General features: G+C 44.1%; 1 protein-coding gene across 4 annotated transcripts in view; it reads left to right on the top strand.

The window, feature by feature from the left end:
* The window catches only part of ALMS1 (ALMS1 centrosome and basal body associated protein), a 64677-nt gene that overhangs the window by 26486 nt on the left and 24684 nt on the right, over nucleotides 1–13507 (top strand). For all 4 annotated transcript variants that reach the window (XM_060278325.2, XM_035101147.3, XM_060278326.2 and 1 more), the window contains exons 6-9: nucleotides 2313–2472; nucleotides 3575–4966; nucleotides 5295–5425; nucleotides 11539–13291. In XM_060278325.2, coding sequence (XP_060134308.1) covers nucleotides 2313–2472; nucleotides 3575–4966; nucleotides 5295–5425; nucleotides 11539–13291 — 3436 coding nt within the window. The remainder of the gene's footprint in view (nucleotides 1–2312; nucleotides 2473–3574; nucleotides 4967–5294; nucleotides 5426–11538; nucleotides 13292–13507) is intronic.

The raw sequence follows: 13507 nt of genomic DNA, 5'->3' as shown, positions 1-13507 counted from the left end.
CTTCTGGGCAGACATACTGTGATGCTCCATGCCAGAAATCTACTCTGTGATACAAGCCCAGCTTTTAGTGGAGTCTAAGGGAGAAAATTATTCACACCCACATGTCTCTATACAACAGAAGAAGCTGGTACAACAAACTCCTGGCAAAGCACATTTCAGACCCTATAAATATTCTATTCTTTTCAAGTTATCTCTAGCATGAAAGCATGCAAACTGCTGACATGGAATGAATGCCCACCTGCCTTTTTAACAGCAGCGCCTGAAAATTGGTCTTTGGTAATAAAAGAATTACTCTGATGGCGGCTGCCTGTTAATATTTGCCCGTGTGGGTTCCTGGAATAAATACATGCTCATTTATGAATTGGTGAGACTTTTGGAATAAACAGTTTTCTCTCCCTGTTACCTTTTTTTTGGGGGGGGGGTGCCAGATTTTCCTGGTGTACCAATTTGGTCTTCAGAATTAGCATCAAGAATCCCCACCCCAAATGGCACAAAATAGAAGAGGGGCAGGACAAAGATGAGGAAAGGTTTCCTCTTTTTACATTCCCTCCCCACCAATCTTCTTGCCAGCTCTAACTAGGGGAATCTGAGTGAGAAAGCAGTTTACCACGTTCTTATCCCTTGCTGGAGCAGGACCCACAGACATGAACGCGCATCTGCCTGTTTGTGGACATGTGATCTGTTTACACTGCGCTGCTTGCAGTAGAATGCACACTTAGGATGGGAATACCTATAGTTCCTTCACTTGATCCAAAACCTGCTGTATTAGAGCAGATGGGCTGCATCAAATCTCCTATGGCTTAGAGAGGGGCAACCCACCCCCATTGCAGTTCAAAGGCCCCAGGGTGGGTAGAGTTGGGCTCAGAGGAAGCAAGGCTATTCCCTCTTTCCCTTTCAAACCCATGCAGAAAGGAAACAAGGGGCTTGCTTCTTTTCAGCCGAACTCCCAGAGCTCATGCCAGCATGCTACCCTGTCCTGCTAGTGTTTGCAAATATGGCGCAACAACACACACATCAGCCTCATCTGCTCAGGAGTAATTCCCCACCTCTAAACATGGCAATTGGCATACCCTTTCCAAGGGGAAATGTAATTTTGTGCATCTATGCCCTGGCCAGCTTTGGAGGGGGAACTGGAAGAATACATGTTCACGACTCCCCCAAAACCCCAATCTTGCACATTTTGTGTGCAAATTGGTGGCCATTATTTTCCCCAGCCTGTTGCTACTTCAGGGCAGGGAAGAGCAGATGAGTTCCCTCTTGCTGATGAAACTGAGCTTCAAATGTAATGCCCATTTTGTTGGAAGTCATGCTGTGCAAAAGAGTAATAATCCCTGCATACCAGTGCCAAGACAAGGGAGAGACTTCCCTTTTTGACACCCATTGACCTGGCACCTTTTCACTAAGAGGTGTGAGAAATACCTAAAGCTTGAGGGTTTATTTTACACCTGACAGAAATGTTCGTTGGGTACCTGTGGTTGGCATCTGAGATTCAGCCACCTTGCCTGCAGTCTTTGAGGGAATTTGTCTTGTAAATCAGTGGCAGGACCGATTTATCAGAATAAACCATGCATTTAATATACACAGATGTGACAGATTTTCCCTTCCGTGATTTCCCCTTCATTTCCAAATATAGTTTAGGTATCAGGTAATTAATGTCTTTCTGGCAAGGAAGAAGCATGGTGTGCCTGCTGAGGAAGGGCTTTTAATTTTGCTGGGGGAAAGGGCTACGAAGTGGTTGCTTATTTGGGCTTTTAAAGGAATGTGTGGGTGTGGGTGCACATGTGTGCTTGCACCATACCCGAATCCAGTTAAATACAGTTGTGAGCGTGGAAGTAGGTTTCTCAGAGTTTTATAATACCTTCCTCTCCAGTGAAGGTACAGGCGTGGCCAACCTCTGGGAAACTAGATCCTACTGAGCTGCCCAGAGTGGTTGGGGAAATCCAGCCAGATGGGTGGGGTATAAATAATAAAATTGCTGCTGCTACTACTACTGGACTACAGTTCCCATCTCCCCTTGCCATTTACCATGCTGGCTGGGGCTGATGGGAGTTGAAGTTCAACTGCGTCTGTAGGGTCACCAGTTCCCCACCCTGAAACAGAAGTTTTGTAGTGTTGGTGATTGAATGAACAGAATCCGAATGAACAGATTCCCATGCTGTGTGTTGTAGAGAGTTGCATGTGGAATTTTATTTCTACCTTTCAAGTTTTGTGCTGTTTATGTGGGATGGTGGTGCTTGGCGAAATTTTGATTTGTACGTGGCAGTCCTTGACTGCTGCCCCAGATTAATTGTGTTCACTTCTTGCATCATCAGGTCTATCTCCATAACCTGGGCATTGATCAGTCACCTTCATCCATCCTGACTCCATTTATCCCCCGAGGACCAGTCAGAGAAATAGAATTCTCTCCCACTGAGCTCAGAACACTGAAGATGTCCAATGACTTGTTAGCGCGGCGCCTGCAGCTATCAGAAGGTAAGGGCGGGAAATGAATCAGCTTCATTCGTGGAAGACAGGTGGGTCTGTCAGCAACTAATAGTCACCATCGCTAACGTTAGTTGTTGGGGAAGGGGGTTACCCTCATTCCATGTTTGTGGACTTCCCAGCAGCTCCTGACTGGCCACTGGGAACCAAATGCTCAGCTAGATGGAGCCAACTCCTAAGCTCTCAAGGCAGCTTGAAAACACAAAAACAACCCATACATTTGAAGTGGACACCCTAACAAATAAAGACTTGTGGCAAAGATCCGCTTACCCAACTGGGAAAGTCCGTCAGAATGGATTCTCAGTTTCTGGAAACTGCAGACAGCGGGGGTCTGTCCTATCTTGACAGGAATGCTGCTCCATAGAACAGGGGCAGCTGTACTAAAAGCCCTGTCTGAGTTACTCTGTGGGTCCCATGGGTTTCTCCTGCTGCTCATGATACTGGTAAAAACTTTGACGTGAATCTTCTTTCCAGGTGTTCACACTTTATTTGCAGTGAAGCTACCTTTTTGACTTCCTATTTCTGAAAGGCGACCAGACAAGAGTCCCTTGTCCATTAGGGTTTCCTGAATTTGGCAGCAATCCTCCAGTTTTCCTATATAACATTTCCAGTAGCTCTTTACTTGTCTTTGAGGTTGTTCCCAACAGAAAACTGATAAACACTGATTCCACTTTCAGTTACCTTTTAACCCTGGGTCACCAGACGGTCATTTTAGCACCATCTTCCTCCCCATGCCGTATGGAAACAGACCAATAAGCAACTGGGAAGCTTTTAAATGGGGCATGTTGGTGAACCTGACTCTGCTGGTTATTATGCTCCAAATAATTTACTTTTCCGGTATAATTACCTATACCATGTTATTTCAGTTACAGGTAGGTAGCCGTGTTGGTCTGACGTAGTCGAAACAAAATAAAAAAATTCCTTCCAGTAGCACCTTAGAGACCAACTAAGTTTGTCATTGGTATGAGCTTTCGTGTGCATGCACACTTCTTCAGATACTTCAGATACATGTTCAGTTCTTGACAAGGTCTTATGGTTATTGAACATTGGGAAGGGATACTTGGAGTTCTGACTATTTTTCTTTTCCTTCTAGGAGACTCGGCCTCTGTGATAGATGCTATACAGTCAAGCTTTGACTCTTCCATTCATGGTATGCCCGCCCCAGCTGGGTCAGATCCTGGTACTGATCTTCCACTGCCTGCAGAATTCTCTCATCAGCCTTCCAGAGCCTGCTTCAATCAGGGCAGCACTTTCTACTACCAGCTGGAGCAACGTACTCCGACTCCAGAGCCAAGAGAAAGCACTTTTGAGTCTTCAGCTCCTCCTAAGACAGCAGAGCCGAGTCACGTGACCCCAGAATGGCCGTCCAACATCCATTTTGGTGAGGGGAGATCTCCAAAATGTGTACAGGTCCTGATGGACAGATTTGATTCAAAAGAACTTGGTGCAAGTCAAGACCAACTCTCGCCTAGCTCTTTGGCTCATGGAAAAGATGAAGAAAGCATAAGTCAAAAAATCAGTTCTTCAGCTGTCCTTCTTGGAGGAGAAAAAGATCGTTACTTTATAGGATCTGAAACATTAAAAGAGATCCAGAAAATTCTGGCAGAGGCAGAAGCTAGAAGCCCAAGCCAAAACTTTACACCTGTCTCATCCATCTCCTCCACAGACCTGGACGGTTCATTAAAGCAAATGAAAAAGATGGATGGCTCCGGAGATTCTGGATTGTTCAAGGGGAGCAGCCCAGGGATTCAGAGAATGTGGTCATGGGATGAGACGCTGGCTAGGCAAAGTGTTCACAGCTGCAATGTGCTCTCCAAAACAGCTAGCTTCACTGGTAGCTTAAAATGTGATGGTCAGCTAGCTGCGGATGTCCTCAGCAATGATCAGATTCTGCCAGAAGAGTCTAGGCCACCCTCCCAAGTAACGGTTGAAGAACATAGGACGGTGAAGCCTGTTAGGCGATCAGAACCTGAAGGCTGTAATAGTGGCACAGTAAATAAAAGCTTGCCCGTCTTTGTAGACAGCGCTGCAGACAGCAAGTTGTTTACCCCCAAAGATCTCAAAGAATTAGCAGCTACGTCTAGCGTAGGGTCCTTAGACAGCGCCTCTAATATTTGGGAGGAAGGTCACCAAGTCTTGCAGAAAACCGGGAAAGAAACAGGTGGCAGTCATGGAAGTGGAAACAGCAGCAGTGTGGACTCGCTGGGTATCAAAGTGAAAAATCTTCTGCGGTGCGAACATCCCGTTTTACATACAACACAGTGGGTGGAGGAGGAGAAGCACAATGGACATAGTCAGAAACAAGTCTCAGCTGGAGCCCGTGTTGCCTGTAGCAAAGGGGATCTTGCATCCCAAGAGAGCGAGAACGGCAGTAGCTTGGACTCTCTGGCTACTCGTGTCAAAATTCTTCTGGAAGAAGAACGCCCTGTAATGCATGCAGCCCAGATACTTCAGAGTGCTGAGGAGGAAGAAGAAAAAGCACATGGTAAGCAATTGAACCTCAGGAGTTCTATGAAGCCCAATTGCTATTGTTTAAGTGTAAAGGAAGTAGGGGAAGTATTTCTCCAAGAATCAGTGAAAATATCAGTCTAATCAGAAATTAATCCTGCAAAAATTTTAGGTAACAGACATGCTGAAACAATTCCTGCATAGCAGGACATACGTTAATATTGCTGTCTTTCATACTCCCTGTTTAATAACCATTCTTGGTTTGTGTGTCCATAGCAGTCATCTTAATAGAACGTGGGCCACCTGCCAACACATCAGACTGAATTAGCAACTTCTACTCTCATTTTCTGTGATCTCTCTGGCAGCGTGGGTGAAACTCAAGCTGACTCTTCAGCCTGCAGATGCTGAGGCTGACCTAAATGAGGAAGACCGGCAGATGATAGAAGAGATCAAGAGAATGCAGCTTTTGAGTGCCAGGAAAGCTGGAAATGTTAAGGTAAGAAGGAACCAGGGGAAACCAGGAGGCCGATTTAGGAAGCATTGTAGGGTTAGGACAGAATCACAAGCTCTTGCTTGTGGACAAGCATCTTACAACTGCTGAATTTTTTAAAAAAGCGTTGCACAAAGCAATAATTTCTTCCCAGTGGTGTGGTTTTACCTTGTGCACAGTGCTGGTGACCTTTTAATAGCATCTCCACATAGCTTGGGATTTTTGGAAACTGGATGACCGATTAAAACATTTATAATATGCATATTATGGAGGTCACCTTTTCCAGTATGTGCCCTGCATTCGGAGGGCAAGAAACTAGTTCTTCTTGACTGCAGTGCAAGTCAGAATGTTGTGAGAAGTCTGGTCTTTCCTGGCTCTGTCTGGATGTTACGGGGACTGAAGCAGAGACTTTGCATGCAAAACATGAACTCTGCCACCAAACTAAAGCCCTTCTGATGTGAGCTGAATGTGCAGCTTGGTTGTACCATAGATAGCACAACTTCAGCTGTTGGTGTTATTGGCAGTGTGCGCACATAAATTCTGAATCATGGTTTATTGTTGTGAGGATGAGACATGGAAGAATATGGCCAGGAGGAAGACTTGGGTAGAGTTTAGTCTCACTTTTACAGACTCCCAGCTTAGCATTCTGTTTGAAGCAGGGAACCTAGTTTAAGCTAATAAGATTCATAACAAGGATGGTTTCTCTGTTCTGTCGCTGACTGTGCTATTTTAATAATCGAATTCTTCTACATGTATTCATGGTTTTTTAAAAATCTATATCTGCAGTATTTTATTGCATTTAATCTGTTTTTGTTTTGATTGAAATATTTTGAACCGCTCAGAGGTTTTTCTAAGATGTGAAGCTGTATACAAGTTCCCTAAATAAAATAGATAACAAGCCGAGTTCAAGCCAGGTGTGAAGTTGTCTTGTTATGAAACTTAACAGAGCTTGTTTTAAATGGGGACTCCTGGTTCAAACATAATGCTAGGCAGGTATTCTGCTAAATGAAATCAAACTTTGCTAAAGTTGTCATGCTAGCCACATGGTAGAAGGAGGGGAAGTAAACAAGCTTGATATTTGGCAAGGACTCATCCATGTAGCGCTAAAACGTAACTCAGTACTGTATTACAAGCAGATTTGGCCTATGTCTTTTTATTAGCGGCAAATCATTAGTGTTTTCACTAATGGGCCACATGACCCAGAAAAACTGTCTGCGGACAAATGCCATCTCCCTCGGCCTGTAAAGCGAGATGAGCGCCACAACCTCAGAGTCGTCTGCCACTGAACTTAACTGTCAGGGGTCCCTTTACGGCAGTGAAACTGATTTTAGGCTTGTTGTATGTATGTATGCCTGCGTGTGCATGCATGCACAGACACATTTTTAGTTTTGTGTTGTAATTAGTAGATCTTACATAGCAGTTTTATTGTAGTTACCGTAGTTATGAAAACCAGACAATAGATTGTATGTTGTCAATTGAAAAGCGTAAACAGGAAATAAGTGAGACTTGTGTAGCTGAATACCTGCTTTCCTTAATATACTCAAAATCCAAAGGAGGCGTAGTAATCTGCCCCACATTTTGAGGGCAAGTTCACACAGCTGGTGTCATAGTGAGTCAACCACTGATCATTTCCTCTTTCCGTCCCAGTTTGGCTTCCATTTCGGGGTGTTGCGAGAAATAATAATACATTGATTCTGGTGAATCACCATATATAATGCCAGATGCCTGTAACCTTTCACTTTCACACTGCCAGTTGATAATACAAAATATCACGTAATAATTAAAGCTTTAACCCATTCTTAGTTTTATTGTATTACGTCTCCTGTATACTGCCTAGAGATGACTGTAATTAAGCGGCTTACAAATTGTTGAAATGACATTTTAAAAAATCCTTCCCCATCTTGCTGCAATGGGCATGAAAGCTGTGCCCTCTGTCATCAGAGGACCTATGCAGAAGTCCTGATTTTTAACACCTTCATGTCACACTGATTTCACTCTCCCCACCCAGCATGCAGCAGTGGGGATGAAAACTGGGCCAGTGGTGGATCTCAGGGTCTCAAATGTCCGTGGAGCCTTGTACGAGGCCAAAATTCAGTGCCCCTCCGCTTCTCGCACTCCATTCTAAATTGTAGTTGCGCCATCCCTGGCGGCGCACCCAAGGCTCTGCGCCCGGTGCATGATCCCCTAAATCGGCCTTTGACTGGGCCTCCTCTGCTTCTCATCTGATGCTCACCAGTGAGGTAAGAAGCAGAGATGGGCTTCCTCATTGCCATGATGGAGATAAAAATATCCCTGCCCCCAGCCAATCTGCATGATTTAGCTTGGGAGAAGTGCTGTGCTATGGGGATTTTACATATAGATGTCTGTGTTTGTGATATGTTTTATTTAGCTCTGTGTATGTATAGCTTTTATGTGTATTTATAGGTTTTGCCCCACCCACCACAGGGAAACAGCTCCTGACCACAGCCCCCAAGGAAATGCACCCCCACCCTTACCTTTTGGAATGCCAGTTTGCCTGCTTATGAAACTTCTGCCACTATGGAATATTTATTGTCCAGAGTGGGCAGGACAGCCTTGACCTTATTCCCAGGTGTTGGCATAGAATCATAGAATTGTAGAGTTAGAAGGGATCCAGGGGTCATCTAGTCCAACCCCCTGCAATACAGGAATCTCCTTCAGAAGAAATGGAATGAGCCTCAGGTGGCTGCCTAGGGCATATCCCACCTCCATACGTGCTTTCAGGGTTACTCATACAGCTTGCTCTCAAACAATAACCTTACAGATTTCCTGACCTTCCATATACCCAAAAGAGCGTCTCCACCCCCATTGTCTAGCCTGGACACTGAGTTCCTACTCTGAGCGTCTTCTGCTGATTCCCTCACTGACAGATGTGAAGTTACAGGGAACCAGGCAGAGGGCCTTCTCAGTAGTGGCACCCACCCCATGGAACACCCTCCCATCACATGTCAAGGAAGCAAACAACCACAGTCGTACCTTGGATTCCGAACGCCTTGGGACTCGGACATTTTGGCTCCCGAATGCCGCAACCCCGGAAGTGATGGTTCTGGTTTGTGAACATTATTTTGGAACCCAAATGTCCGATGGGGCTTCCGATCGGCTGCAGGAGCTTCCTGCAGCCAATCAGAAGCCACACTTTGGTTTCCGAACGTTTTGGAAGTTCCAGAACAGATTCTGTTTGACTTCCAAGGTATGTCTGTATCTGATTTTTAGAAGACCCCTGAAGGCAGCCTTTACGGGGAAGTTTTTAATGTTTGATGTATTATCGTGCTTTAACTATTCTGCTGGGAGCCACTCAGATGGGCTGGGTAATAACAGTAGTAGTAGTAGTAGTAGTAGTAGTAGTAGTAGTAGTAGTAGCAATAATAAATAAATAAATAAATAAATAAATAAATAAATAAATACATAAATCATCTCAGGGATGCTTCTGCTGGCTTGTTTCTTGAATATTTTTTTAGAAAGCACATTTGAGGCCTGTATCTGATTATTCAAAAGTTCAAACACACACCTTATCCAGTCATTTTCAACCCTGCACATTTCTTTGATAGACATGTATGACAAAATAATGTGAGAAGTGACTGTACTTCTTGATGTTGGGGGTGCAGTGGTGGTGGTGAGTAGGGAGACCTTTTGTATTCAACGGCAGCATCTTGGCTTTACGTTCTTGAATAACTCATAGATATAATTACAGGTAGGTAGCCGTGTTAGTCTGACGTAGTCGAAACAAAATTTAAAAATTCCTTCCAGTAGCACCTTAGAGACCAACTAAGTTGGTCATTGGTATGAGCTTTCGTGTGCATGCACATTTTTTAATTTTGTTTCATAGATATAAATGCCTGTTGATTTTGTACCTGTTTGTCTTGTCTGTTCCCAGCGTAAGAAAACAATGCCTTTGCTTCTGGTGCTGACGTGGGGGTGAGGTGAGGGTTTGCAGCATGTTTTGAAGCGTTGAGTAATACACCTGAATACTATCTGTTTTTCTCTAATTGCTTCCAAGAAACAGTTTTCACTCCAGGAAGCTGGAGTTGCTGAATTTTCTGCATGCATCCGAAAGAGGTTCCTTGTTTGTTTGTTTGTTTGTTTGTTTGTTTGACTGAGGTTTGCTGTGTGATCTTTGGTCTGAAAAGACGTGTTTTGTTACTGAAGCAGGCTGGTGTTTTTTGTTTGGTTTTTTACTTGTGCCAAATAAGTTGTTTTTACTACATCAGGTAAACAAGAGGAGATCTCTTTGCATTTATTGTATTGCTGCCTCCAAAGGAATAATGGCAGCTTTTATAATTTCTCTCTCTGGCTCACAAAAGACTTGACGTTAACTGCAGAAAAGATGATAATTTTTATTCTATTTTAATGGGCAATCTCCATCTGTAGCATGCCCAAAAGTGTGCTTCGTTTCAGTAAAGCTGCAAACCTCACATGCTAGGGGTTTTCTTTATTCCTTTTTAGTGGAGTTCGACGCTTACGCCGTTCTCTTTTGCCCATGCATTATTTAGATTGGCATTTCGGTAAACAGATTAAACTGGGTGACACCGGAGCTGTTGGAAATAGTCTTCAAATCTAGATTAGAAATTGCCTGCCTCTTTGAAGCCATCCACAGGTGCCTCTGCAAATGAACCACCTCTCAGTAAGGTGTAGAATTAAATGTTGCATTTAACTGACGTTTAATAAAACCTTTACATTTTTTTTTGTGCTGATTGCAAGAACATAGACCTACTTTTCATAGTCTTTTCATAAATGCCATTCTGCTGAACTGTATAAGGACTGCTGAACTGTATAAGGAACAAATGTATTGTTCATACACATTTGGGTGGTGATACTGCAGTTGTGCAATTTTCTCCCTGGGGAAATCCACCAAGCTGCCACATTTTTAGATAGACTCTGAAAGTGGGAGGGCTAGGTGGGACTACAGTAAGCCTTAACTTGTGTTCATTTAACTTGTGTGCATTCAGTATGATGCACATGGCAAATTAAAAAAGGTAAAATTAAAACAAACAAGAAGGGGAGGAAAATAGTTCTAGGAAGAATGACTTTGGTAATCCCACCTGGAATTGAACCTAATGGGTTTTGACTATATGCAACTTTTGGCTTTAGGCACAATTCCCATAATATTATCCAACAACAACATAAAAATTGCCCTTCAACACAAGATCTCAGAATAAAATTGTTGAAGGCTAACTTGTAGGCTAACTGTATTATTATTCCAGAAGGTTCTTAATGACAAACTTCCCTGTTCTTTTGATTTGTTAGATTTTTCTGCTGGTGTCTATTAATTGCTTGTTCTTTGATCTTGATAGGTTTTTTATGTTTGAACTTTGCAAGCAGCCTTGAAAATACTTTTATTTTTAAATGCAGGATCTAAAGGATAGAAATTTGTTAGAAGTGTCAGAAGGAAGTGGTGGGATAGCATTGGTGCCTTCACAACTTTCGCCTGTGTAGTTATATTTTTCTTATTTGGGTTGTTAAATTCCATCCCTAGTTTATATGTGCCACAAAATCGGGGCTCACTTTGACTCTCTGTCCATGGTGACATCTTGGCATGTTTGGAGGCAGTCTGACACCAAGTTGGGACTTGGAGGCAAGAGATTTGGTCCACTTCCTTTTCTATTCTTTAAAGTTAAAGATTTGTTGAGGTTTAGATTAGGAAGCCTTCTTTAAGACATAGTCTTCTGATCTTCTTAATTTGGCAGTTGTTTGTGCATTCAGGGTTCATTGGTTTTATCTCTGCCCTATTGATTGTAGTAGAAGAAGAAGAGTTTGGATTTGATATCCTGCTTTATCACTACCCGAAGGAGTCTCAAAGCGGCTAACATTCTCCTTTCCCTTCCTCCCCCACAACAAACACTCTGTGAGGTGAGTGATGCTGAGAGACTTCAGAGAAGTGTCACTAGCCCAAGGTCACCCAGCAGCTGCATGTGGAGGAGCGGGGACGTGAACCCGGTTCCCCAGATTATGAGTCTACCGCTGTTAACCACTACACCACACTGGCTCTCTTGTGTGACAGATCAAATATAAAAATAATTACGTTAATTTGTTGCACTAATTTTGCTGTTGTGGATCTGTACTGTTAAAGTATGCACTTTCTGTTTGTCTTGGATTCTTGACAGGATGGGCTGTGGGGAAACAGCTATGAAAGAATTTCTAGCTGCAGTTCTACCCTGAAGACAGACACAGAACTCTCAAAAACTTCTAGTGACAGTGAGCTGCAAAAGGACATTCAGATACAAGACTCCCAACTAGTTGAATGCCCTGTAATAAGTGCAGCCCACTCTAGGGTGGTCTGTGGCACTGACCGTGCCCTTCCGGATGACTCTGAGATTACGTCTTTGACCAGTGACCAAAGTCATATCAGCGACCAGCCACGGGCACACTCAGAAAGTCTCTCGGACTCCAGCCACAATGTACACACTGCTTTGCGTAACGCCACAGACACAAGTCTGAAGGGCCTGACAGGTACCCCCAAGGCAGCCACAGGAAAAGAAGTGAGTGCCTCAGCACAGGCAAAGTTGGCTGCGGACGTCTCTTCTACAGAATCTGCCAAACAAATCACATCCATTACTTTTGCATCCCGTAAAAGGACATCGTCTGCCCGCGTGCCCTGTGCCAGCATTCCTGAAGCCATTCCTTTGGAAACCCAGTCGATTAACAATGAACAGCTGGAGTCTAGTAAGCTGCAAGTGGGAACTCCTCAACCCTGCGCTTCAGCAAGCATGAAAGCCGTTCATGTGCCAGATAAGAGTGTTGAATTTCATTCGGGTGGAGACAGCCATCGGCATGTGCCCATGGTTGTCAGCAAAGAGGCATATCCTCAAGAAAAGAGTTCCGCATCTATGGAGAATTCCCAGCCGAGTTGCTCTGATCAAAAGGTCCACTCTGTTACAGAGAATCGGGAAGAAACCCAGGCTGCTTATCAAGGCTTTACTGGGCTAAAAAGTTACGACAGTCCTTCAGTTAACGTTTCTGATAACAAATCTAACGCGGGAGAAACTGTGGCTGAGCCTCTCCGTCCCTCCAACCCACCTCAACAAAAGGCAGAGGATGCTTTTCAAGATGGCTCGAGAAGCTTTGCTGGTATCTCTAAGCCACATTTTCCTACAGGCAGGGAAAGTACATTGACAAAAGAGAGCAAATCTGCCCCTGATCAATATTTATGCAAGGCTGAAGCCATGGACACTGGAAGCAGCGGCCTGTTACCCGCCTCCTCCCCAGATCACATTTCAACGACCATTCCAGTCTCTCCTCCATCACCAACCCGGAAAGCCCTGTCTGGTGTCCACATGACTCTCTCTCCAAAGCATGTGGATTTGCCTCCTCCTAGTTTAATAGATGCTGGCACTGAAAAGAGGCGAGTTGGTGGATTTAAAAGTGACCCTCATCCAGCAACTTTAAAAGATCCGAGCCATTCGTTAGAAGGTACCTCTCATTTGAAACCCACAGAACGTTTCACAAGCATCCAGGATTCTGCATACTTTCCAAGGTCACCTTCACCAGATTCTCACCTTAAGCATTCCCATGTACCAGTTGTAGCAAAACCAGCCCCAAGTCAGGAGCCACTGGAGATCAGGCAGATTTTTCCAGTTACAGACCGAGGAAGCACAAGAGTACCGGGTTCGTATTGGCAGAGTCCCGAAGAGAACTTGAAAACCACAGCCTCTTCCCAAACGGAAAGGATGTCGTCGGATGCCATCACTCAAATAACAACAGAGAGCCCCGAGAAGGCAACCTATTCTGCAGAGATATTTGTTAGCAATGACAGTGGTGATGTGGAAGCTCTGAGACCTTCTCATCGAAAGAGTCAGGAAAAGCTGAGTGCTCCAGCTGTTCCCGTGAGCCACATCTCCGTTTTGAACAGGCAGGCTGGTGAGAAGTTTAATTTACTGTCCTTTGATCTGAAGAGCTATGCCTAATGAGCAAGGCAGCTTTGTTCAAATTATCTTCTCTCAGTAGTGAGACATACTTTTTCCTTGAGGGATATGTGAGTAAATCTACCAGTTTAGCTTCTGAATCCACTGCCACAGTTTCTGTGGGATGGAAAAGTCCGCAGGATGTCTTACAAGGCACGTGAGAGCCTTGTTC

This window comes from Zootoca vivipara, chromosome Z1, assembly GCF_965207765.1.
Source record: "Zootoca vivipara chromosome Z1, rZooViv2.hap1.1, whole genome shotgun sequence".
In the NCBI taxonomy this organism is placed as follows: domain Eukaryota; kingdom Metazoa; phylum Chordata; class Lepidosauria; order Squamata; family Lacertidae; genus Zootoca; species Zootoca vivipara.
Note: the sequence above shows the minus strand (reverse complement) of the source record. Positions and strands in the feature narration are given on the sequence as shown.